At 46.6% G+C, this 26,924-nt stretch overlaps 1 protein-coding gene across 2 annotated transcripts; it reads right to left on the reverse strand.

The window, feature by feature from the left end:
• HIPK1 (homeodomain interacting protein kinase 1) lies at window positions 1-25,706 on the reverse strand. Of its 2 annotated transcripts, none has more exons than XM_082296083.1 (16): window positions 25,490-25,706; window positions 23,428-24,505; window positions 17,843-17,966; window positions 15,738-15,857; window positions 14,900-14,986; window positions 13,886-14,070; window positions 13,442-13,604; window positions 12,852-13,074; window positions 11,876-11,997; window positions 10,154-10,288; window positions 7,527-7,666; window positions 7,191-7,373; window positions 6,469-6,684; window positions 5,959-6,197; window positions 5,468-5,604; window positions 1-4,538 (listed from the first exon to the last, which is right to left on the reverse strand). In XM_082296083.1, the coding sequence occupies exons 2-16, from the start codon at window positions 24,501-24,503 to the stop codon at window positions 4,053-4,055; spliced, it is 3,636 nt and encodes a 1,211-aa protein (XP_082152209.1). In that variant the 5' UTR covers window positions 24,504-24,505; window positions 25,490-25,706; the 3' UTR covers window positions 1-4,052. The 2 variants fall into 2 exon arrangements, with proteins under 2 accessions (XP_082152209.1, XP_082152208.1); XM_082296082.1 differs by having other exon boundaries at window positions 7,527-7,669.
• Window positions 25,707-26,924: the final 1,218 nt, after the last annotated feature.

The following is a 26,924-nucleotide window of genomic DNA, read 5'->3' on the forward strand; positions in this document are numbered from 1 at the left end:
TAGAGTACAGAAAATTAACCCTTTTTATTGATGCATTGCAATTGTTCTACATTTTTACCATATTATGTAGAAAATACTTAAAATACAAGCTACTTTGTAAAACCAAAGACAAACATTGAATCCAAAGATAAACTATGTTTTCACAATGGACCCTTCTCCCATATAGTTAGTATTAAATTTTTAAATATCTATTTCTTTTGTTAAAATGATTTTTACATACCCCCTAAGTACATCAGCAATACAAACATAGATCAGTAATTGTCAGAAACTACCTGTATCTAGCGGCTTGTAAAAAGGAAGAGCACAACCATAAAAGAAAGTTAAATTTTACACAGTAACTAGCATATCAAATACATTTAATAAAGTAGGAATTCCATTGCAATATCAAGGATTCAAGCAGAAATACTAACATTACATATAATGTACTGCTACATGTAGTGAGATAGATATAGTTCAAGCTGAATCTGAAATCACACATTATATATAAAGTTTAGCAACAAACAACCATGTGGACATGCGGCACCATTCAGAAGTTTAAATAAAATAAAAAAAAGAAAGCAGGGCTGTGCCAATCCTGTCATTTAGAAGCAATTTAGTTTCATGTACTAAAAGAAATTGCTGAGTCAGAGGTAAATTACTGCATCCCATCAATTAGGTGCTAAGCAGGAAAGCCTCAGGAGTTGCCTCTGCAGGGGCTATCACAGCTGCAAATACAGGTCAGGTAAGAGAAAACTGATTGAACAGCTCAAGAATCACACAGACAAACCTAGCTGGGACCACGGCTATCAAATATTCCAAAGGTGAATCCCAAACTAGTTGTAAAGAAAAGGATGCCAATTCCTATCCAGAGATAGCAGATTTCTCTCCAAAAACGTGTAGTGGGCTCTGACAATGAGGAGAGTCAATTCTTGAACCCAGTTTGAGGCTGGATATGCAAGGGAAGAAGGGATGTATCTCCTTAGAGCAGAACACAATACACCTAAACTGGGCATCATATAGTGGGGCCAGACTGGGAGGCCCTGGCCCTGCTGGGGTGGGGTTTGCTGTGTATCACAGAGGAACTCTGGGGTATTGACAGCTTGTTCCAAATGGAGCACGTTTGATTTTACCTACGTCATTTCCACCTCATCCTCCTGGTTCCAACACTTCTGGGAACTCGGGCAGTGGAGGAGATGACTCCGTGCTTTGGGAATACATTTGATTGGGATTAATTGTGTTACAAGGTCTCTAAATGGACATTTTAAGCTGCTTTTTTTAGGGAGAAGTGGGCAAGTTCTCAAAATTATTAGCAGATTTTGCTAGAGGTCGTTAGGTTTTTTTTTTTCCTGTTAGTGAAGTGTTTTCCATGAAGTCCTATTTGTGAAACAGGGAGTTGGAGCTTGGTTTGCCTTTCGGTGGAAAGGCACAACTCTGTACCCAAGAGGTATCTCAAGGCAAGTACTGAACACAAGCAATGTCAAAAAAAGCAAGAAAGTGCCTACAGCAACAAACAGCATTGTTTGCAGCAACGATGTGGCACAGCAAGGTTGGTTTTCCGCACGCTCACGGAAGTGCTCCGACTACAAACACACTGAACATCAATGTGGGCTAATGCTACCGTCCAGTTCCACAGCCCTCCATCCCTCCCTCAGTCCATCCATCTCAGGCCAGTCCAGACTTCCTTCTAGCAGGAATGTGGGCTTGCAGAAATGACTTGGGCATCTCTTGCCACAGCCCAGTCAGGACCGGCCTCCTTCCCACTGGGACGGAACATAAACTGGGGTTCAAGGTTACCAAACCTCTTATTGCTGCAGTAACACGACCGCTGGAACCAGTTTATATCATCCTTTTGGACAAGATACTTTATGTGTTAGATGAGAAATAATTCCTAGTACAAGGGACCCAAGAAAACAAAGTGTAGTCCAAAACCTGCACTGATTATCCAAAGTGAGTATTTCCTCTGAACACTAACCAGGGCTACAGCTGACAGACCTTCCCAACAACTCCACATTAGCAGTAGCATTATAAAACTTTTTAATGGTATTATGTGCTTTACAGCAGGCTCTCTTTGGTATAAATATTCTATCACCAAGCTAGCAATATTTTACACGACACGTCTGCTATTCCTGTGGGGGAAGGTAACGCCACACTAAACCTAATAAAAGTGATTGCACGTATTTAATCACTTCTGCAATATTAGACTGAACATTCCAATGCATTCCCAGCACTACCTTATTCGAAATGCACTGACAGACACTAACAGTACATGTGCCATTTCAAGGGAAAGCTTCAAGGGGACATCGCTTCACTGGGAACAAGAACGGAGCTCAGATGAGAGCGGTGACAGGGAGAGGGCTCTGCACCATCCTGCTGCTCTGGCTGGGGAAAGCTGGGTGGGTGAATTGCTTCAATTCGACGGGGGCTTGCTGGTCCCTCGTAAGGCAAGCTCACTGTAAACTCTAGTCACACTACATCATCATTTAAGGCACTACAATAAGGGGACACACCAAACAACTCTTCATCACACATACCTGTGCAAAACAAATCCAAGGTATCCTTTCCTCTCGTGAAGCTCTACTCCTCTCTCAGTGCTACAGTGATGAGCTCTAACCATTGCATTATATCACATACATTCCAACATGAATCAATTCATTTTGGTTTAAATACAAAGGATACAACACTTCCATCCCCAGGAACGTTTAAGAATTAGACAAACACTAAGTACAGAGTTCAAGTATAATCACTACACATTTTGATTACAAAGACAGAACATTTGGGGTTAGCAGGAAGTTTTGCCTGTTATATTTTTCTAATCAATATGTACATATTTCATTTTCTGTAAAATATTAAAACACCACCAATACAAAACTTCTAAAATAGTTTTAAATTCAGTAATAAACTTTAAAATCTGGATTTTTTTTCCTTTTTTCTTTTTCTTTCTCTTTTTTTGTCTTGTTTTTTCTCTTTTTTTTTTTTGTTGCAATTCCTACATGCACGTACTGTTTACAAGTCTTGTTAAGAGCGCTTTAGAGTAGCTGCTGACATATCCAGGAGGATACGCTCACAGGAGTATAAAAAGCTGTACACATCAATACAGTGATGTTTCATTGTATTTCAAATTCATCTCCCTCCTAAATGAATCACGTGAGGCAAAATATTAAGAAAAACAGAACAAAGCAAAGCCCTGTGCTTCTGTGAAGGAATCCAGCTCCATTATAGGGCCAGCATCTAATAAGCTGCAGAAACCAAATTTTAGAGCAATGCTGCACTATTCACTCTCAACTGGAGATAACACCACCCTGACAGAGCTGCTGAGCTCTGTCACACAGTGAGATCCTGAATGCAGTTTGAACCACTTAGAAGAATTCTGCAATGAACACAACAAAAATTCAGCTGGGTTGTGGAGAATTTTCGAGAAAACAAAGCAGACTCCAGGGTTTACAGGACTCCTGAATGTATCGTGTTGCTGGTATAAGGCAGCTGCCTCTACCAGTCCTTAAACAAAGCAGAGGAGTAAACAAAACACCTTTGACAGAAACATATATGGAGATGTAATGGCTTTTGCAGAACCAGCAATTTGTTAAAGACAACGTGAATTAGAGAACAGATGTTAAAATAGTAAATCTGATTTTAAAACTGCCCCAGCAACGTAATGAGATAAACATGCACTACATTTTTAGTGGCAACGTGTATTTGTGCAAGCTGCTAAAATAGAATCTGCAAATCTTTTTAAGTTACACAAGTTAAAAAAGACATCAGGATCTGTCTTCCAAGACACTGATTTGACACCCCTTTTGATTAGCACAACAGAACAATTTTAAATAAATGTGACCATGAATTTTTTAAAAGCATCTATAAAAAGTAAGTAAAATTTTAAAACTTAATTAGTGACCCTCGTACTGGTAACAAAACATGCTGCTCAGTTAGAGACTGAACTCACCAGAGACATTTGGGAACAACATACAACCAGATCAGGGAGAAACATGAACCAGGCAGTCATTCCCAGGCAAAGGTTCACCTGAAATCCTTCTCCAACCTCTCCGGCCCATCGCAGGACAGTGCTTTACTGGGAACTACAAGTAGGAGTACTGGTTGATCTTGGTGGGGCTCAGCGGGTATCCAGTGTAAATAGCAGATCCTCTGGAAGCACCAATATAGGACTGGGGAGCGAACTGGTGTTGGTACTGGGCGGGGGGGACGTTGGCAGACGTCAGCAGGCTGGGCCCCACGCTGACAGGGACCTGGTGCACCAGGGTGCTGGGGTGGGCAGCGTAGGTGGTGTGGCGCGACGAGCCCTGAGGGGAGAACAGGTGGGCGATGGAGGTGGTGGAGCCCAGCGTGGCCGCAGTGGTGGGGGCATAAGTGTACATGTGGGGCTGGCTGGACAGGTGGGCACTGGCCGTGGCTGCTGCCAGGTGGGGATGCACTGGGCTGCTGTGCTGGAACGTGTAGGGAGCCTGAGAAATCGTTGACGTGAGGGGGGCCACGTAAGCTTGCTGCCGGCGTGGGACAGCGTTTCCACTTCTCTCCTGGGAGGCCAGCACTGTGGTTTGCTGGTTCTGCAGGGGAAGGAGTAAATGAGGTCAGTGGTCATGCTCAGGTGAGCAAGGGGCAGCCAGAGCCCCCCGACTGACACCTCCATCCCACCTGACACACGTGCAGACCCTCCCTCGTGACACCCTCCCGCAGATCTGAGAAGGGTGACTGCAGTTCCATGGGGACAAAGGTCTTGCTCTCCACAGTGGGGTCAAACTGCCACTCCTGGGGGACCACAGCTGGACAAGTGCAGGCAGGTCCTAGATCTAACCCAGCCCCAGAACTCCTCACACAACTACTCCTCTGCACCTTGGCAGGGTGGCAGCTTGGGGGGGCTGCCCCATTTTAGCACAAAAAAACCTGTCTGGTGCCCATGCCAGAAGGGAACTGCACGGGTAACACTCCCTCTCCTCTGAGAGGCTGCTGCAGTGTGACCCAGAGATCAAGAGTCCTGACACAAAATGAAGTGAAACCAAACTTTGAATTGAAATATTCAAAGACGTCGGGCGCTAACTGCTAGTGTGAAAGTCCAGTCTTAATCTCCTGGTTGTACTTCTGTGAGATCTAAAGAAAGGTAAAGAACTAAAGAATTTCTTCATACTGTGCCTCTAATTCAACAGCTGGATCTTGGTGTCACCCTCCCACCTGAGTGGCAAGAAGGACCTGCTCTAACACAGGTGTGACAAGGAGCACAAAGAAAGACTATGGACATAACCACACCTCCTTCTCCTGCTCTCTGGTACAGGAACAAATCCTTTGCCTTGAGAAACTTCCCCTGTACTCCCCACAGAGTCTGTCCCACCCTGCACAACCCCAGGACAGAATCACCTCCAAAGAATTAGCACTTGCAGCTATTGATCCTCTTGCAACCAAGCCCTTCTTCTCCCTGCCTTACACATTTCTAAAGCAGTTCTAAAGCATCCCCAAGGCCAGCAGAGGCAGGCAGACTCACCTGGCTGAGGTTGAGGGGCTGCACGCCGTTGGTGACCACGCGGTGGGAGCGGTACCCCGTGGGTGTGATGCAGCATCCTGACGACTGCCCGCTCACTGAGGCCACTGGCTTGGTCTTACTGGTGCTGCTCAGGATGCCTGGAAGATGTCACAAGCTTAGTCCACTCCTCCCCTTCCCACGCTGGTGGTAACCAGCTCTGGGCACTGAACTGACTGTTTCTGTCACAGAGACTTTGCTTTCATTACGATTTCAAATGTGACTAAGAAACCATCAGGAATGTTTACAGATCTTTCTAAATGCAGCCAAATGTGAATGAAAGGTAAATCTATCCAGGACTATGAAAACAGACCAAGGCTTTCAGGACAGCAGCTGTGAAACCTAAAGCTGAGAAAGACCCAATGTGGAAAGTCCAAAACTGTGAGGATGAATGTGTCAGGGACAGGAGAGCACCTGAGCCTTGGCAAAGCCCCTGAGCACCCTGAGATACCCACCTGAAGCCTGGGTGGCCACAATGCAGTCATTGAGCTGCGTTTTCAGGGGCGGCACGATGATGGTCCGGGAGCTGGAGCTGTCTGCAGCGGCTCTGCTGGGCAGCTCCAGGGCCCCCCCAGTGCTCCTGAGCGAGGACAGGGGGTCTGGGGCATAGGGGCTGCTCAGGGACGAGTCAGAGTCAGGGGAGTCGTTAACAGTGACGTAGCTGATGACGTTGGATCTCTGCTTCATACCCAAACTGCAGGGAAAAAAAGACAAAATGCAAATGGAAAACATTCTAGCTTTGCCCACCAGGTTACAGATCTCCCTCTGGGATCTCACACCCTCCCTCCTTGTCAAATTAAATTCGGATTAACTACAGGCACAACGACACGGAGATGTGATGGAGAATATTCTGTCTTATGCAGCTCTTCTGAGCCTGCCCAGGGCTCACACATCGTGTTCCCCACCCTCCCTGATGCCTGAGCTGAGCCCAGCACAGCCTAGCACAGGCTAAATGAACATCCCACCTGGCAGGTTTGTATTTGCTGTCCTCTTCTTCATCAGTGTCGCTGCGGATGGTGATGACACTGACAGGGGGGCTTGGAGTGTCAGGGATCACGATGGGCTGGTGCTGCTCCTGCACGGGGACGAGCACGTTGGAGGAGGAGGAGGTGGAGCGCAGGGGGCTGCTCCCAATCAGAGAGTACACTTGGGTGGGCACAGGCTCTAGAGATGAGCTGGGCCTGCAGGAAAAGCACAGCAGGATTCAGCTCCAGGTCAGAGGCTGGGACAAATTAGGAACATACAAGCAGCAGCATCTTCAAGTACATAAACAGAACCTCAGTGCAGACACTCAAACAGCAAAGTGCCACAAACACAGCCAAAGGCACTCAGGGTTGCTCTGAATGGGACTGATCCACCTGAACACTGCCAGAAACCTGCCACCCCTCGTCCTGTCACTTGTATTGCTATGGCACCAACACCCCATGAGTGTAAAACCACTCAGTAAGGACAGCAAAGCACTTGATCAATCATGTCCCTGCACTCACTGCAATTAATATAATTTAAATCAGTGACTACAGCACAAAGGCTTTTTCCAGGACATCTTGAAATGCAATTGTAGCACAATAAAGTTACACTCTCAATGCCTCTGTGATCAGAAGACACATTTTTCTCACCATAAAGGCAACCTCCACAAACAAACTCATGGCTTTTCTAGGACTGGGAAAGGAAGCAATGGAATCCTTACTTGGCTGTGCTCGGTGCTGGCTGCTTGTTCTTCTTTGCTGGCACATTGCTGCTCTGCTGCTGCCTCACAACATGAGCAACCCCAACATTCAGAGGCTGTGCTGTGGCCAATGTCACGTGGTTGGTCAGCAGAGATGGCTGTTGCATGAGAGTGCTGTACTGATTTCCATGGGAATGTGCATTCCTGGAGCAGAGAAAACACAAGAGACCCAAATCCCATGACTACACCGCAGGAACCATGAGCTGCACCGAGCCCCTGAGGGGAAGGGAGACATTCTGGGCACGGTGATGGATGAATTCCCACTTGGCAGGGAGCTGGAGCCCCTGCAATCCCTACCTCCAGTCGGCCAACTGCTGGCTGCTGCCGATGGTCTCTGGGATCACGGCCGCCGGCTGAACAGAGTTGTGCAAAGCAACCCCTGGAAGCTGCTGCCAGGTGGAAGGGAGCAGGATCTGCTGGGTTCCCCCCGGCCAGGCCTGCTGCAAAACAACAAACACAGACACGAGGCTCACTAGGCTTCAGTTCCTGCAGGGGCAGGCAGAGATTTGTCCAAGCAATAAATGCACTGGGGTGGATTGTTAGCTTGCAGAGGTACAGCTCATCTTCGCATGTTTTCCCAAGAACAAGAAAACCAGAGGAATGAGCTTCCCCAACATTTTGCTGATCTCTTTTATCACTGCTGTCATCTGGAGAGAACAGTGTTTAGATCATGCTGCACATGCAGCCAGGCATTGCACTGCCAGGTGCAGCAGCAGTGCTCGGGACTCTTTCTGAACATAAACTTACACCACTGTTCCGCTGAAAGGTCCCAAAATATTAAACCAATTTGGTCCTTTCTGCTTTTCTGCCTTGCAGAGCTCACACTGAAAGAGCTGAGATTGTGGTATTATTGTGGAGATTCACCCACCTCAACTGAAGCATTTAAGAAAAGCCACACTGAACAATAATTTAGTTACATGAAGGCAGGTTCAATTCATTAATATTATCAATGTCCCTGTCCAAATAAATTCGACAGCGTAGTATTTCCATGATTTTGATAATATGTGGCTTTCTCTCTTGCAGCTTAAACTGCAAAATCTGCTGTTTTAAATTCAATGTTTCTGCAAGTAACAGATCCACTTAGTACAAATACCAGTTCCGAACAAGAAGCCTTCAAAGCAGAGAGCTGCTAAAACCTCTGCCAACATAAGCAGAATAATAATGATAATAATAATAACAACAACATTGAAAAAATAAAAAATAAAAAGAGAAATATGTTAAAAGTCACACCATGCGTCTTTCCAAAAGCCAACACCTGCACAAGACAAAGCAGAGAGTTTAATACAGCAAGATATAAATTCCCAATGAGAGGCAGAAATCGGGCCTTCCAAGCGACGAACTGTTTTGACAGAGGAAGGACAAAAATATGCAAAGCTGAGCAAATGGCTAATGCAAACTCAGGGGAAGCAGCAAGGGAGAAGTGTCGGAAGCACTAAAGGTGAGCAAATTCACGCCAAAGGCTCCCAGAATCCAAAGAGAACTAGTCAAGTCCTCCAGAGAAACTCAGAATGCAGGCTCAGAGTCTGGAGACAGCCGGCTCTGATCTGCACTGCTGTACAGGGGAGTTGAACCTCAAGTCCACTGCACACACACAGCAGAATAGAATTTGCCTGTTGAATCAAAGCCCAAATACACTTTGGAAAACATCACTAACAACTCACTTGTGTCCCAAGCTCTGCTACAGCCACCCCTTGCTGTTTTTGGAGCCCGGATTGCGGCCTTTCAGCAATCAAAATCCAACAGGAGGAAAGAAGGAGCACCCCTGGGTCTGTTTAGCTCAGAGCTGTGACCAGGAGAACCCCACTCTCCTGCCTTCCCATCCTCAGAACCAGGGAGCAGCTCACTTGGTTCACAAGAACTCAAATGAGTGGGTTTAAATTTCAGGACAGGTATGACTTGAGCAAATTCCACTTCAGCAGAGGCCTCCCTCTCGGAAGAAAACGACATTCAAACTACCACTTTAAAGCCACAAGAAACAACATGGTTCACACAATGGAATGTGCTTTGAAGGACATGTGAGGATACCAGCACTTCAGTGCACTGCAATGTTTTCATAAGCTTCACTGATCTGATTCTGGAGTTTTACAATGACTTCTTTGTGGCACTTGCAAAGTTGTTCTGATGCAGGTGCCAGAATACAGGAGAGGACAATTTTGCAAACATACACTTCTTAAAGGTGTGTTCGTTCTCTTCCCCCATTCTTTTTTAGAATTGTTCCAAATGACCTAAAAGCTACCTATTGCCATTTTGGATACTAGAGCTCACCTTTAATTTCAACCAAGGAATAAATATCAACTGAAAGTATCTGTGAAGAACAGAATCTTTATCTGGATGAAGCAAGCTACGTGCGATTGGCTATAAATAACAAAAGGCCAGAAAATTATTGTCAATGTTCAACAGAGGTTAAGAGAAATCAACTGCTAAAGCAATACATTAAAGAATTTGCTGTCATTAGAGATTTTAGCCTGTGTTTAGTGATCTGAAACATTTCTCCATACAAAGCAGCTTTACACGTGTTGGAAAAAAAAATATGGAGCTAACTTGCCAAGTAGGTCAAATTCTGGCCATCCAGGTACCTGTAGCAGAGTCAAGCTAAAGACTGATTCCTTTGTATTCCACAATCAAAAGGCAAAGATAGGAGAGTAAGCGAAGAACAAGAACGATTACAACTCTTCTAGGGTCTATTTTAGAAGAGCTTTCAATACTAGGCTAGCAAAGGGAATAGTCAATGGATCTGGATTCTTTACAGAGCCACACTAAACGTCAGAGTCAGACAGTGCTTCAGCAATGTTGGGGAGGAAAACAACAAGACATTAAGATGTAGCAAGAACACAGCCACAAGATGGCACATGCTTCCATGCCCTCTGCAAGTCTAAGTTAAAACAAAAACTCAGTTAGTGAACACAATCAAGGGAGGCAATTACCAGTACTGCAGCCGTCTGTTCGACCAGCGCCGGCCGGCCGGCTGCGCAGTTCAGGGTAAAGGGCACCGCATACTGCGGCGTGATGGTGGCTACTTGAGGATGAAGAGTTGCTACCATTAGTGGTGTACAGCTTCCCTGAAATGTAGATCAGGCAGTGAGTGAAACACACGAGCTGAGGCAGGTAAGTGCAGGTCAGTGCGTTGGGCAGCAGGGCCAGGCGAGGGGCACCGCGCTGGCGCTCTGCAGCGCGGGAGGGAAGGGATGCACCGACACCAACACCAACACCCAGACCCTGCAGCTCCTCCACAGGCACTTACATGGCCCTGAGGAGAGCACGAGGAGCTGGGAATCTGGGAACCACATGCCCAGTGACACAGTTCAAAAGTCAAAATGAGTTGGGGAAAAATTTGGGGACGGGACCTCTCCAATGAGACAGTTCAAAAGTCAAAATGAGCTGGGGAAAAATTTGGGGATGGGATCTCTCTGATGACACAGCTCAGAAGCCAAGGTGAGTTCAGCTACTGGCACTTTACTGGATCCCAGAGGGCAAGTGACAGCCACACTGCACTAGCCATGGCACAGACTGCACCCTGGGCAGCTCCCTGCACTTGCTGTCAGACCTTCGAATCCACACAGGAACTCTTGAGAAAAGGTAAACTATGGGATTTCATGGAATGCACAGCAGGTCTTTTGTGTCATGAAAGAGCAAAGTTATCTGTGATGAAACCACCCAGACATGTATTAGTCCCTCAAATGTCTAATTCAAATCAGATTGTTGTTGTACAATTTGCACTCTTGGATTCAGGTGGGCCTTCAAGTGGATTCTGCTTTCTGGATGCTGTGACCTGTATCCTTAATGCTAAAGAAACCAGCAATCACAGAATGCCACCAAAATATTTGGACTGAACAAACTAAAAATTACTCCTCTACAAGAAGGTCAGTAAGTGCAATATACTGCCTGGAGAGTAAAACTAACAGAGTATGTGTTAATGCCAGCAGAAACGAGAACTATGCAAATAAATAAAAATGCACTTAATTATAAAGGCAACTACAAATTTTCAGTGAATAGAACTTGTGAATCACTGGGCACTTATTGTATATTAAAGGATTACTTTTAGGAAATCAAAATGGTTTTAATTTATGACACATTACATTATTTAAAACAGCATTTTTAGAATGATCTGTGAATTTTGGTATTGAATGTTGCTTAAACTGCAAACTGCAGAAATAGATATGTCATTGCTACACATTAATTCACACTAAGAATGTAACTAGCTGAGAAGGATTCAGAAATAATTGTGTTGATTTAAAGATGAAATTTTAGCATGAGTAATCTGTGTTGTCACCTCTGTTTACTGGGATCTCACTTCTCACAGCAATGATTTCTCCTGCCACGTTTTTAAAGTGTAGGCAAAAATGACCAGCACTGCCTGTAAGGCAGTGTCCATGCCTGAAAAAATACAGCCTGTTTTTAGCAGCTGAAAAACACATAATTATTCCCATTATTTAATCAAACTCCTAAAACCAGGGAGGCACAGGACATAAAATAGCTCAGACTTTAAATATTCCAGAAAAACAAAACAAAACAAGAAAACACTGTCTTAGAAGTGACCTGCATTTAACCTTTCAGAGTGTCCTGAGAACCCCCTGTGCTCAGGCAGGTTCTCCTGCATGGTGGAATTGCAGTTGAGGCTATGGGGGGGGTTGGGGTGGTTTTTTTACCTGTGTGAGAACTCCAGACTGGATCTGCAGTGGCTGTGCTGCAGGTGCTTGTGGCACAATTGGGACAGCATTTTCCATCCTGACTGGGAACCCAGAATGCTTTGTAGTTGCCTGAAGTCCAGCTGTGGAGGACAAGACACATCACTAAGCTGCTTTATTTTTCTTTCTTTCATTTGTTTCCAAAAATCAAATTCCTACCAGGTAAGGGCAGAGGATAGAGTCAGATTAAGGGATAGAAAAGCTTTGACAGAATCCCAGTAAAACACCAGCTGAAGTAAATACTTCTGCATCCTGGGATCCTGAAGGGCCATGACAACAGCCAGCCCTCACCAGCTCAGCTCTGGGGAGTCTGGTTTGCAGAAACCAGACACCTAATCCAAGCTGCTTGAGACAAGTTCAGAGTTCAAGCCTTACACTGTCAGTTCCCATATCACAAATAACCCTCCAGACTAAGACAGTCCAGCTATCAGCATAACTGCAGAACCCTGAGGATGAACAGAGGCATGAACAGAGCTCTGCCTGTGCTGAGATCACTGACCCACAACCTGTGACAATCTGCTGGTAGCAAAAACTTGCATCAGGGTTGTGAACTGAGGCTCAAACGCCAGATATTTCTCTTGAGATAACAAACACAGCAAGACACTGATTTTCAGGCAGGTCTGGCTCCTCTGTTCCCTGCTTTCTGTGGAATGCTGCTGTGTTCAGTTTGGGGGGAAAAACTGGTTGAGCAAGCAGCTGGAGCCTGCAACCCAGGCAGGCAAGATCCTGTCACCTGTTCCAGCACGACCTGGAAGAGAATCAAGCTGTCTGCACATGTCTGACCTGGTTCTGCACTTACATCTGATGCAAGAGCCCCGTGTGACACCCACAGAGAGCTCTTCTCAAGTCAGGGTTTTTTTCAGTTTAGTGCAAATCACAACTTCTCCTGCCTTAACTGACTGAAACCACAGGATCCCACAAAGGGTTCTCCGCTTACTTTGAAAAGCAGGGGGACAAACAATGAAGGTTTGCTGGAAGGGGTCTGTCTGTGTGCAGATCTGGGTGGTTCCAGGCTGCAAGGAAACGCTCTGCTGAGCCACTCCTGCCACTGGGGCTGCAGAGGATGGGTACAGGGCAGACTGGTAGTTGAGGAGGGAGACGTCCGAGTTGGCCAGGGAAAGGGTAGCAGCAGCAGTGGAATTGGAAGCCAACACACTGGCCTAGGAAAATAAAACAAACAAAAAATTATTTATCTCTTGTAATCTTATCTCTCTTTGTTATAAAACAAACAGCAGGAACCATCAATATTAAACTAGGAGGAAAACACCTGGAAAATGTTTGAGGTAAAAGGCTTAAGACAACACAGAACAAAAAAACATGAATTGCACCAACTTTACTTACGTTGCTGAACCGACAGACAAATTTTCAATACATGAAGTAAACAGGCTCCTTGGCCTGAGTTTTGGAAAATTAGGCTTTGAGACAAGACTACAAATTTTGGAAAGTAGTTTAAATTTTGGCCTGAAGGCACCCAATTAGCCTACTCTGTGTCTTTGATCAGGACAAAATAGGTGAAAGATGCTATACCTGGTTGTGTACTGTGTTGAGCTGGTTGTTAAAGCTCATTGTCAGGTTTGTGCTTGTGTTAGGAGCAACGTGAGTGGTGAAAGGGCTCTTGATCTGATTCACTGTATCATACATGTTCACTCTTCTCTTGCAGATCTCCATGTTCTGAAAGCAAGATTTCACACTGGAACAGAATGACAGAAGGAAAACATCAGATTTGTAAAAACAGGACAGAGATGTGACAGATTCCCAACTTCATGCACGTGCTTTAGGTTCAAATTCTTTTAAACCAACAAAGAATGTCCTAAAACATGAAAAGGAAGCTTATGAACACTCCATTCCTTACACATGCAATTGCTATTTTCAGATCAGCTAGGAGCTGCAGAAAACAGCACTGACAGAAAGCTGGGGTGTTCTGTGTTTCCAGTAAACCTGAAACAAAACAACCCATCCAAGGGAGCTTACTGGTTACTGTGGGGGAAGTCCAGCAGATGTGTCATTGTAACAAACGAATGGTTCAAAGTCTTCAGTGGAGTAATTCTCTTATCTGCATCAATTGTCAACATTTTCTTCAACAAATCAATGTATTCCCTTCGGTCAGCCTTCTCTGCCAACATGTCTGTCCCTTCTAAGTCTGTAGACATATTCACCTGGAAAATCAAATGGGAGCAGTTCACACAAACATCAAATTAATTGCCTAACAATTCAATGACTTCACATCCCACAGAAATATTTATTAAGCATTTCTGTCTCTTAGCCAGACTCATTTCAGGTTTTACAGTGCTAACACACCACCTTCCCTTGCTCATTCTGAGAGAAAGTCAAACTTGCACGTGGAATTTTCTTCTCAATAGGGAGTTGGTCTATTCAAAGGGATCAACCTTTCTCCACTCCCTGGCAAAATGCCCTCACATTTTGGGGGAATCTATAAGGGGCTGGCAAGCCAGAATGATTCCACCTTCTCTGCACAGATGTAACCTGATGGTAACAGCTACAAAAGCGACAGAAAATTGATATTTAAGATTTAAGGCCTCATGATATTAAAACCACTCAGATATTCCTTCATTTTACCTCTAAGGAGAGAATGAAAGTAAGAATTATCTGTAGTTCTTGTCAATATTTCTGAAGACTAACAAGAGGTTTAATCCTACAAACACATTTGAAGGGGCTCAGCTCTCCTACTGCTCCACTATACTGAGAACAGGCTGGGTACACTCCTGTCTAGCACACTGAGGCCTAAGAAAACACAAAACATTTCAAACAAGTTCATAATTAACATTTTGACTGTGTTTAATCCACTGATTTCTGATGCAAATTAGCACCATGGTAAACCTACATCAGTGCTCTGAACTGCCAGTGGAAAAGGACTGACTGCTCCAGCACAGGAGCCTCATTTTTAGAGATCTCCCAAAAAATTAAAATTACTAAATTAAGTGTGAAAAACTAATGAGTTATCTGTACCCCAAGATCCCCACACACCTGCGCCATATCATCCAAACAGTTGAATATATATTTCCGAGCTTCTTTTGATTTTATTCCTGTTTCCAACTCATGTTCTTCTGGAGTCTATAGAAGAAAACATTCATATAAATGGAGATATTGCATATTGTTAAGGAAAAAGCAACAAGAAATTGCTGAGGCAAATGATCATTTGCTGCTTTCAGACACACCACAGACCAGCAGGTCAAACCCAAACAGCCCTGGGATCCCATTTCCTCAGCTGGAAAGATCATTCATTGAAAGCTGAATTAACAACAGGATGACTTCATTTCAAGGCTTCCTTAGGTAGTGCATTAGCCAAAAGAACTGAAGGTTTCTGACTTAGGAAGAGAAGAGGCTATAAATATTCAAAACCCCTCTTCCACAAAGAAGAAAGGCAAAACTCCCTTCTTTTTGCTGCTCAGCTTTCAAGGCAAATCAGGCCTAAATCCCATTCTTTCCTGTCCTCTGCCAACCCATAACCAGATGCCTGTTAAACTAACGAAACCATCACGAAATACTCTGTATTTTACTGGTTGTATTGTCAGGAGATGACAACAAGATGACACACTTCCCTGAGAATGAGCAGCCCATAATAAGCACCCATTATCTCAATGACTGAACACCCACTCTTTGCTGGTGCTATCATGCACAGCTGCTATTGTTAGAGCAGCACCAGGAGCTCTGCACAGCTCCTGCAATCACAGACCCCAAATCAGCCACGTTTCAAAGCCAATCCTCACTCACGATGTTTTCACAGCACACCAAAACTGGGTGGGAATTTCTATCGAGTCCTCAATGAACAAAAGGGAATGGGAGATGGAAGAGCCAGACAAACCTTGAGCCTCCACAGTGGGTATCCCAAATTTGGATCTCTGTTAAAAAACCTGCTTGTTTTCGTTCCTGCACTGAGAAGATACTCCGCTGGAAGGCCTTGAGTTTGTGAAATATAACGAATCTAGGAAAGAAAATTACAAGAGTGAGCACTCCCAATATAAAGAATTCATAGCTAATGAGGTAATTAACAGCCAGGTTTGTTCACAGCTAATAGGAAATTACCTGTAAAGAAAGAATGCCCAGATATGTAAATCTGCAAAATGAAACGGACCGTCTCAAGTATTTATAAAGCCACTTTTGCAATCACGCAAAAATCTTGGTTTTTAAATACATTTCTCTTATTTTAAGGAAATTTGGTTTTTGCTAAAGTATATGTAAGCAGACTGTAGGTTTCTAAGACAATGAGCAGTGTAAGAATTACACATTTTGAGGGAAAAATACCACTGAATTTAACACGTACATATATATAATTAAAGGCATAATTATCCAAGCAACATTGCTCTGCTTGCCTACACAGTACTCTAGGCACACAATTTCAGAATAATGTCGTGGCAAAGCTCTCACTGACCAAGAAACCAAGACCAAATATCCTCAAACACATTTAATATACTTATTTTTTACATGTAAAAAATGTGGCTCAGAAATTTGGAAGATGCACCTGAATCCTTGTGATGGTATTGATAAGACACTGGTGAAGAGAGAACAAATAAAAAGGTATGCTCAAAAGGAAAGAAAATAGCAAATTTATGAAAAACTCCACAGTATTAAGGTAACTACACCTTGATCAAACCATCAATTACAGGTCCTTTAGCATTCCTTATTTGCCAAACTCCTGCTATGCCACTGTGCCGAAACAGGGCACTGTCACAGCTTGTGATTACATGAATTTATGAGCTCACTTTTCAATTAAGCCAAGGTGGATCTAAGTGTCTGCAGGTGAATATTTCTTGTATCTACACAGTAGTTCAGGTCACACTTCTGTTTTTACGAGACATAACTCTTGCTTTACAGCCAAAGGGTTTTTAAAAAAATAGCTGTAAATCCCATCCCAGTCCATGAACTCATTCCTGGAGAGGTCCTCTCACAAGTTCCACCCCAACTTTCACTTGCTGCTGCAGAATCTCAGAAAACATGAAAGCCAAGTCATCCCAAGTCTTCAAGGGAAATTCAGACATCAAAATCAACCCCATGAAGTCACACCTCATGCTGCCTCACGGAGGCCTGCAAAATCCTGTCATTAAGCAATGGAAAAAGCAGCTCCTCCCCAGCCACCTACATGAGCAGATAAGGTTCTCAGAATTACACAAAACTCAGTGCACAAGGAAACCACCAGGCCCTACCTCAGCTACTTTCTAACTCATTCTGCTCATTAAGGCACCACTGTGTTTCCTTTGGAAATTTACAGTGCTGGGAAGACACATGACAAGGAAGTTTTCAAACTCAGTAAGTTTTCATGTATTTTATCACATAAGGAAAACCATACCAAGCACTGTAACAAGATCCCACCACAAAAACCCCAGTGGAAAAGCTACTCTGAAAAAAAACCTCTCTCATAGACTTTTTGTCCTTTTATAGGCACTGACGAGGCCAGGTAATAATGCCAAGTATCCTCAGAAAGGACTAATTAGATCAAGATGCCTCTCAGAGTCTTGCCCTTGGATTCCAAAGACAGCTTGAGGCTCACACTTTGCATAAAAACTGAGGGTTGCTGTAGGTATTAACAGGGCAGGAATGATAGGCTTGCTGTGTCCCCACATGGAAAAACTGCCCTCATGGTGAAATTACAGAGGGTGCTCCACGTCAGGACACACACACCTCACTTCTGCTTTGGCAGGAAGGTGTTTCAATATTTTGGGTTTGGAAACCAGGGCTTAAATGCAAATTGGCCCCTTTTTTGGACAGGATACACTCAGCTCAAGTGAAAATACACAGAACTCTGTGCTCCCTGCCCAGAGACAATGGGAATATCACAGAGAGAAAACGAGCTCAGACAACAGCAATGTGCACCAACAAAAGCTGATGCGGGACACAGGGGGTGCAGGAGGGGTTTGAACACAGAAAATTGTGGTTTCACGTGAAAATCCCACATCCCCCACGTGCTCTCACCTGATCGTACTCAGATGCTCCTGGATACAGAGGCCAGCCCAGAAACAGCTCAGCTATGACACAGCCCAGTGACCACATGTCAATGGCTTCACAGAATGGCAAACCCAGGATGATCTCAGGAGCTCTGGTAAGGGAAAAAGAAAGAAAAAGCCAAAGTCAAATCTTTTACTCTGAAAGCTGCATTTCTTCCTTATAAACCACTCTGCATAAAGCCCCTCCACGCTCAAGTAAACCTGTGTGAATATGAATTATTCACTTTAAAGCAGAAGTTGTTTCCTGGGGTGGCCTAATGGATCCCAACCTTTTTATCACTTATTGGATTCTTTTATTGCCATGGTGCCCCCCAGCTCCTAGGAAGCCTTTAAATGACAGTTGCATGAAGTTACTCCTCGAGTAATCAGTTTAATTACACTTGACAGCATGTGAGGTGTCCCTGAGACAGCACACAGCACCACAGAATTATCAAAGCTGGGAGAGACCTTCAAGACCATCTAGCCCAGCCAATCCTAACAGAATTGGGAAGAAAAGCTTTGGCAAACAGAGACTTCTCTGGGAGAAGGTCTTGAGACCGTGGGTAAGCAGCTGCAGGAGGCTGCCTGCTTCATGTGGGAAAGAAGAGCACCTGCAGAGCCAGGAAAAGGAGCTCCTCAGAGAGCTGCTGGGTTTCTATCAGCAGGTTTCATGCAGGGTTTGCTCAGAGAGTTTCGAGTTTAAAATGGATGCAGAGAGCCCAGCTGGAGGTTGTGTTTCAGGTTTCTGTGCACTCAACCACACCTAATGCAAAATGTACCTGTCTGGCCCAGCCTTCATGGGGAGGTGATAAAAAAAACTCACACTCCATGCAGGGTTGGCTTCTCTAACAGGTTGGAATTTCAGGGAGATTTCTGTCTGGAGCTGACTCATAACACAGAAGGATGTTTTAGTACAGCTCTTCACCTACACAGAGTTCTGAAACAAACTGAGGCTGTTCTGGCAGGAGAAATTCTGGTCCTACATTTGCATAGAGCACAAAACCCCAGGTGCTGCAAACCCCAAGTGAGCGGGTGAGCTGGTGTGGGAATTTACTCTGGAAAGTACAGGAAATATGAAAGCCTTGACCTTCATCATGCATAACTAACATGAGAGCAAAGGAAGACAGAAAAGCTCTAAACTCCAGGCTATTCATTTCCTGGTCATGCCCCAGGGCTCATGTGGCATTTCTGGTGTTAAACTGTGGATACTTCAGTTGTTAAAAAAGCCTCTGAAACCAGTTCTGATCCCTCTACAGAATTCTAAAAACCAGGGCTTGCATAACGTACAGGTGTCAGTAAATTTGACACTCACCCCCCCTGACTGCTCAACCTCCCAACTGTTTGTTCATGGCAAGAAGTGACTCCCCAGTTAATCACCCTTTGTGACACAGATACACCTTTTGTTTTAGGTGTCTACACAGGTGTCTCCAAAACAAAGGCACTCAGCCCGGCTGCTCAGGCACAAGGCACCTGAGAAAGGACAAGATCAGAGAAGGACACGTTGGATTGAGCTTGGAGCAACCTGGCATAGTGGAAGGTGTCCCTGCCCACGGCAGGGGTGGGATGAGATGACCTTTAAGCCCCCTTCCAATCCAAACTAGCCTGGGATTCTATAACAAAGATAAATTGCTGAACCAGCTGCCTGTTGCAGTGAGGTTGCATTTATTCTCTATTATCCAGATTCTGTTATGTCTGAGCCCCCAAAACCAGAGCCACGATACACCTTCAGTAATCAGAATAACAGATTACTCAAGCTAAGACATAATGACACTCTCTACTCAACACTGATCTCTTTCTACCTTCTCATTTGGCTGTTCCTGGCAGTTGTTGACTTTGAAAACGTTTCTCACATGTGAAAATATAAAATGATTATGCAAACACGAGCAGAAGCTGATATTTGAATGCTCAGTGTCCCGCTAAGCATTTATATTTTACGGAAATATGCTAGAATAGATACAACTTTCTACAGGCTAAGAGGTGCAAACCAAAGGAATCTCTTTCCTCACAAGCAGAAAAAATACAATTCATACAATCACACAGGATTTTCAGAGCCCCCCTTGCCATTATTCTATGAGACATCATCAATAAACTGTACTGCCCCTCTTGACTGTCCCGATGTGGGAATTTCCAATTCAGAAAGGACCCAGACCTGTCATATAAGGAATGCTGCATGCATTTGGACTGGCAAACAAACTAAAATATAGACAGCTTGTGGAATATACAGAGCATGCTAATCCTTCAAAAGTGTGTTAAAAAACCCCCACCAATTCTAATGGAAACAGAGATTTGTGGCAGTTTGTTGGTCTTTAACTCCACCATGGAATAGACTTATGTATTCCTAAATCTCAGTACCATCATGATAGCAAGTTGAAGTCTTGTATTTTATTCCCTGCAACTAAGTAAATGAACTTCTCATTAGCCACCTGATTTCATTCTGATTGCAGGACAGGGCTGGGAAATCACAATTTGTCTCATCTCCTTTTACACCACTGCAATTAGCAGCCTTATGAGATGTGAGCTGAACCAGGACAGCAGGCAGAGGTCACTTCCATAGCTGCTCTGTCAGAGATTAAAGTGATTTTACCATCTTAAGCCCTTTGAAATAAAATCAACAACACTCTTTGCACAGATGCTTGCCAAGCACTGCTTCCCAAAGCTGACAAATACACTCAGGCACTCTCAGAAGAGAAAGGATTCACAGCAGCCACAGAAAACTTCAAGACTCCCTCCCAGCATTTCCAAACACCCCATGTTTACACCTGTGCCTTGGGAGGCTGGGAACACAAAGCCTGTGCAAGTGCAGCAATGCAGGGAACAGCAGGGCCACCACAGAGCTGGATTAGCAGAGTTAGACTTGGCAGCAGGCACTGCTGCTCCCCAGGCCAGGATGGCTGGGACAGAAGTAGGTCATGGAGCCCAAAGCAGAGGTGAGAAATGGATACTCCTGAACTCTGCAGCTCCCCCAACGCTCAGGGCCACCTTCTCATGGCCCAAATTGTCCAGTCCTACAGTCTGTGCTCTACACTGACCCACAGGCAGCACCAGGAGGCAGGGAGCTGAGAAAAACTCCCAGGATGGCTGTACTCACATATAACAGGACATGAGTTAACCCCACTCTGTACAGCAGGGAGATCAGTATTCCAGGGATTTTTTTATTTCTGCAAGCTGTTTCCTTCCATTCATCCTCCCCAAGAACAAAAGCAACCTCACCTGAGGAATTCCTGCAAAAACATCCTAGGACTGCCACAGAAACTGTTCACTGCAAAGAGCTGACCTACTCCTACTCCATGCTGAGCTTCAGAGCCAAAGAATTCTTCACAGGCACTTCTACTCACTCTTTGAAGTGTCAGCAGTAGAACTGCCCCTCCTGAGTGGGGCCATGCAGCAGAGGCAGCAGCAGCAGTGTCTGTGGAAAAGGGATCCTGCCTCAGCCCTAACACACCTGTCCTGACAAAGCCAGTGTGACATCCCAACGGGACAATGCTGCTGGAGCTGCACACAGAGCAAGGTGTCCACTGCCAGCAGGACAGCCAGACCCTAAGCGAGCAGGGCTGTTGGACAGGATGACCACCAGCAGCACAGACTGCTTAATAAATTAATAAAGGAAGATTTTTTTTTCCTCAAGGATACATAAATCAGAAAATCCATCTTACAGCACCCGAGTGTGGCTGGTTTAGAGGTCTCTACAGCAGACAGAGGTTAGTGTCAGTAACAGGGATTGAAAGCCAAAAAGTGAGCACAGAGAAGTTTATTTTTTATAGCTGACAGAGAACCCTATGAAGACTTGGTCTACACTGCTTCATTAAACACAGCATTGAAGAAATTTCCAACTTGGAACTCATCTGAACACTAATTTAATGTGAATATGGGTAAAGCAATCCAGTTCTCCCACAACAAGCTGGTTTCTGTGCCATCTCCGTAAATTCCTAGAGTATGGATTTTAGTAATCATCACCATTAGACTAATTACATATCACTAAATACTAGATTTCCACATCACAGCATTCTTCACTTCAGTCAAGCAGACAGTCCAACGCCACCTAATCCCAGGTTATTTGCCTTTCTGGCAGAGTCAGTCACCCCAGGGAGCTGGAAGGGGCTGGGAGTCCAGTGCCCCACACACAGATGGAGCAGAAATTTCCCTCCCTGCAGCCCCTGGAAGATACTTATCACCCCTCACTGCTTTTCCTCAGCTAAATCTGCTTTCTGAGATACCAGAAACTGGAAAGCACTATGGGCCTCCACAAATTGCTTTGCTGACACATGTGGCAAGTCAGATAGAGCAGAATCTTGACCAGTGGTCACCTCTTTCCATGCAACAACAACAAAATTGATGATGTATTTTAGAGAGTGAGCATTTTTACAGAGCTGTGGGGCACAGGGGACAACTGTGCTACAAAAAAAACCCCATAACAATCAATAGTTTAGAATTGGAAAGATTGGTGCCAACAAGCTGAGCAAAGATCATGAGCAACGGATTAAGTAAAGTCTGTATCACATGAAAGGAATGTCATGGAAAGCTGGTACTGGGTGTTAGAGTTAAAAAGAAAAACAACACAAAAACAAAGGGAGCAACAACACAGGGAGCATGAGGGATGAACAGAGCAAACCTACAATAAACCAGGCTTTAAACTGAAGTGAGGAGCCAGGGAAGACATCAAACAGAGCAGAGACACAGGGTGGGGTGGAGTGTCTCAGTCCTGTCTGGTCCCAGCTGGAAGGACTAGATACTAGCTCTGAGTTTTGCGTCAAGTGAGCTCACATTCCACCCAAAGCAACCCTGACAATACAGCACAGACTCTTCACGGCCCTTTGAAGCCAGAAGTTCTTTCTGCATCCATTTATTGAAGTCTGCTGCTACTTAAATTCAAATACACCCTTAACAGAGCCAAGCTGGAGGAATAATTGAAAGAAACAGCACAGCTTGCTTTATGCACAGTTTCTGAGTTTCAACGTTTCTGCCCAAAACTTATTTTTAATTCTTAGGCAGGAGTAGGGTAGAGGACATCTCTACATATTGCTAAGGGAAGCAGAGATCTATCTCATCACTGCTCTAAGGGAGCTGCAGGTCTCATGAAAGCATGACTTAGCCAGGGTTGACACAGGAAGTCATGTGCTCCTGAAGGGAGTTCAGACAAAGATGAAGAATCAGAAGAAACAAAAGCAAATAGAAGTTGGCATCCCTTTGACTCCTCTCCCGTCTAAATGTCCAAGGTTAATGGACTAGTTTCAGATCATGGCAAACAACCCAAAATCCACTACTTAACACTACCATACTGCTTCTCCAGTTTGCCACTTCATACAGCGTCACAAGCCAGTGGACAGGGTAAAATCAACTTAGTGCACTCATCTGGGGGAAAAGGAAGGTGCTGGGCTGCAGATTAGGCCGCCCTTGCAACGCAGACATTCTATTTATTTACATCCAACTTTTAGAAGAAATCTCCAGGAAACATGCAGAGCTGATCACTTCCTGCTGCCCCTCAGTTAGACAGAAGAGCTCAGTGTCTGCAGAAGGAACCCCCAGCCCCCAGCAGGATCAGCCTGACCTGGTTCAGTGAGCAAGGTCAGTGCTTACCTGTAATACCGTGACTGCAGGTACGTGGAGCACACGGCCTTGGACACGTGGCTGGCTGACCCAAAGTCTATCACCTTCACTCTGTAGGGCTGGCGTGCAGGATCCACCAACATGATGTTCTCTGGCTTCAAATCAGCATGGATCAGACCCAAGCTCTTCAGCTTCATCAAGGCAGTAGCCACTTGCTGCAGGATGGGCCGGATGTATTTCAGGGGCAACGGACTGAACTTGTTTTGCTTTAAGAAATCATATAAGTTCTGTTCCAGCATCTCAAAGACAAGGCATGTATGATTCTTGTGTTGAAAGCACTCGTAGGAGCGGACGAAGTTGTACTCATCGGCATTCTCACTGCTCAGGCGAGACAGGATGCTCACCTCGATCTGGCCCTGCCGGGCGTAGGAAGGGTGGTTCTTCAGGATTTTGATGGCTACAATCTCCTTCGTGCTACGTTTCCAACATTTCGCCACCTGCCCGAACGTCCCTCGTCCCAGGAATTCCAAGACCTCATAGCTGTTGGTCATAGAGCACAGGATCTCATGCTGGACCAGCTGATAATCCCCCTCCCCACTGGAGCTGCTGCTTTTCGTGGTGACCGTGGTGGTCGTGGCCGCAGCACCCACCGCAGGTCTGTTTTGCAGCATGAGAGGTGGATGTTCCTCAATGATCTGCACACTACCGTTGCTGTCAACCTCTTCACTTTTCCTTTTTAATCCACATTTTTGGTATGGTTCCAGCAAAGAAACGTTGCTCCTGTGGGTGAGGGTCTGGCTGCTCTGGAAGGACGCTGTGGCGCTGCTGCCGGTGCTGTCAGCCGCGGTGACCACGATGTGCTCGACGGAGGGAGCGGGGAGAAGGAGGTTCTGGTCGTAGGCAGGGATGCTGAAATTGGCTACCTGATGAGAGGAGCTGGCTTGCCCTTGAGCTGCTGGGAGGTTTTTGCTGTGGGTATAATACTTGTCACTACTGCTCTGTCCTGAAACATCCCAGACAGACGGCTCCACTTTCAGTTTCTTGGCACTGCAGAAGGCACTCGAGGATACTGACGGAGGGGAGAACACCTGCAGCTGTGAGGCCATACCTGGAAAGGGAGAGGAGAACTCATCAGGGGCAGCAGATTGCGATGGACAAGATCCTCTATCCGCACAAAAACCAGAAAGACAAGTGTTTTTCTGAGCACCATATGGTGCCCACCACTGAGGAAGGGAACCTCTGGAACTGCTGCTCCTAAGGGCATCACCGAGTGAGACTGTGCAGTGGGATTACTGCATTTGAGAAACACACAGCTCTTTATCCAGCTCTCTAAGGGCTAAAGGAATTCCAGGACACGACAGGAATCACAGAATCAATTCGGTTGGAAAAGACCTCTGAGATCATCGAGTCCAACCTTGTGACCAAACACCTCCCCTCAGTCAGACCAGAGCACTCAGCGCCACGTCCAGTTGCTCAAACACCTTCAGCGACGGTGACTCCACCACCTCCCTGGGCAGCCCGTTCCAATGTCTAACCAGTGAAGAAATTCCTCCTATTGTCAAACCTAAACCTCCCCTGGTGCAACTTAACGCTGTGTGCTCTTGTCCCGTCGTTCGTTACCCGGGAGAGAAGCCCGACCCCCACCTGGCTACACCCTCCTTTCAGGGAGTTGCAGAGAGTGATAAGGTCGCTCCCGAGCCGCCTTTTCTCCACGCTAAAAAAAAACCCCAGTACTGAAGAAAACAATACAGAGGATCGGGAGAGCGCAGGAAGTGGGAAGACCCTGCGAGAATTACGATCCCGTCCCCAAGCCTGTTTCCCAGGCACTGTAAAAACAGAGCCGGTGGGAAACCCAAGCCCGACAGGCCCAACCTCCCCCAGGGACAGCGCCCGCCGCGCGGCCCGGAACGCCGGGACCGGAGCCCGCCGGGCCGGGCCGTTACCGGGGCTCGGGCCCGGCCCCGCCGCCGCCCCGGGCCCTCCCCGGCCCCGCCGCCGCCCCGGGCCCTCCCCGGCCCAGCACAGCCCCAGCGCGGGGGAAGGGGCGGGCCCGGGCCTGCCCGCCCCGCCGGGCCCCGCCGCCCGCACTCACCGCCGGTGGGGGGTTATCAGCCGCGGGCCGGACCTGCCTGGGGGACACGCGGGGGTGCGGAGCCCCGCAGCGGGCTCATCATAGCCCCGCCACGGCCGCCGGCCCGGCCCGCTCGGCCCGCGCTCGCCGGGGGGAGCCCCCAGGCCGCTTCGCCGCCGCCGCCAGGCTCCGCCGCGCCCTCACGGCCCGGCCGGGCTCCCCCCGCCCCGTCCCGCCGCCGCCCCGGGCCCGAGCGCCCCCGGCCCCGCCGCGCTCCCGCCGCCGCTCCGGGCCCCGAGCGCTCGCACAGGCCCAGCCAGCCGAGCCCCGAGCGGGCGAGCGCGCACGTGACCGCGGGGCGGGGCCGGCCGCAGGAAGCGCCGGGGCCCGAGCGGGGCGGGGCGGGGCGGGCCCGACGGGACCGAGCCGGTACGGAGCTGGGACCGAGCCGGGCCGGGCTGTGGGTGGCAGAGCAGGGCCCGGGCTCTGCTCCGGGGCCCGAGCGGGGCGGGCGAGCCCAACGGGACTGAGCCGGGCCGGGCCGGGCCGAGCTGAGGGTGGCAGAGCAGGGCCCGGGCTCTGCTCCGGGGCCCAGCGATGGCACCAGAGGAACGGGCAGGAACCGATGCCCGGGAAGTTGCACCTGAACATGAGGAAGAATTTTATCGTGCGGGAACAGATTGCCCAGAGAGGGTGTGGAGTCTCCCTCACTGGAGATATTCCAGAAGCATCTGGACACCATCCCGTGCCATGTGCTCTGCGATGGCCCTGCTGGAGCAGGGAGGCGGGACCAGGTCAAATGCTTCCAAGAAGGGATTTAGTCCAGTCAGGTCACCATCACCCACTCAAGAACTCCACAGGGTTGTAAATCAGCCTTTTCAAAGTCAGTGTTACAGAGACGTTTATTGGCTGTCTTGCAAAAGTTCACAACATTTAAAAATAACAAATACAAATACTCTTACCAAAATTCAGACTGAGAGTAGGTTTAGATTAGATACTGGTAAAAAATTCTTAATTCAGAGGGTGGTAAGGCCTTGGCAGAGACTCACGGAGAAGCCATGGAAGTGTTTAAGGCCAGGTTGGGTAGAGCTTGGAGCAACCTGGTGTAGTGGAAGTTGTCCCTGCCCGTGCCAGGGGCTGGAACTTGATGGTCTTTAAGGTCCCTTCCAACTTAAACAATTCTGTGATTCTCTGAAAACCTAATAAACTCTCACAGCTTCCTGTTTACATGAACAGCAGCACAAGTGTGAACCCCCTCCAGCAAAACACTGTTCAGGAGCTCTGTGCCCTCTGAGATAGGGAGGTCTCAGTCCTGCATGGGGGACTCATTTCTCTTGGCATGATTTTCTTCAGGCTTACAGTGACCTCCAAGACTGTGGAACATGATTCTCATCTTCCCCAGCACCTGCTCAGGAAGTCCCAGACTCCCCGAACACAGAGCCAAGAGGCTCCTGGT

Source organism: Coloeus monedula (assembly GCF_965178545.1).
Source record: "Coloeus monedula genome assembly, chromosome: 23".
Taxonomy (NCBI): Eukaryota; Metazoa; Chordata; class Aves; order Passeriformes; family Corvidae; genus Coloeus; species Coloeus monedula.

Coding starts and splice junctions, on each gene's coding strand:
- HIPK1 (XM_082296082.1), bottom strand. CDS start 24,503: ATGGCCTCACAGCTGCAGGTGTTCTCCCCTCCGTCAGTATCCTCGAGT. Junction 14,071..14,899: donor GTTTGGATGATATGGCGCAG/GTGTGTGGGGAT, acceptor TTGATTTTCCAG/GTGAATATGTCTACAGACTT. Junction 13,605..13,885: donor GACTTCCCCCACAGTAACCA/GTAAGCTCCCTT, acceptor ATTCTGTTCCAG/TGTGAAATCTTGCTTTCAGA.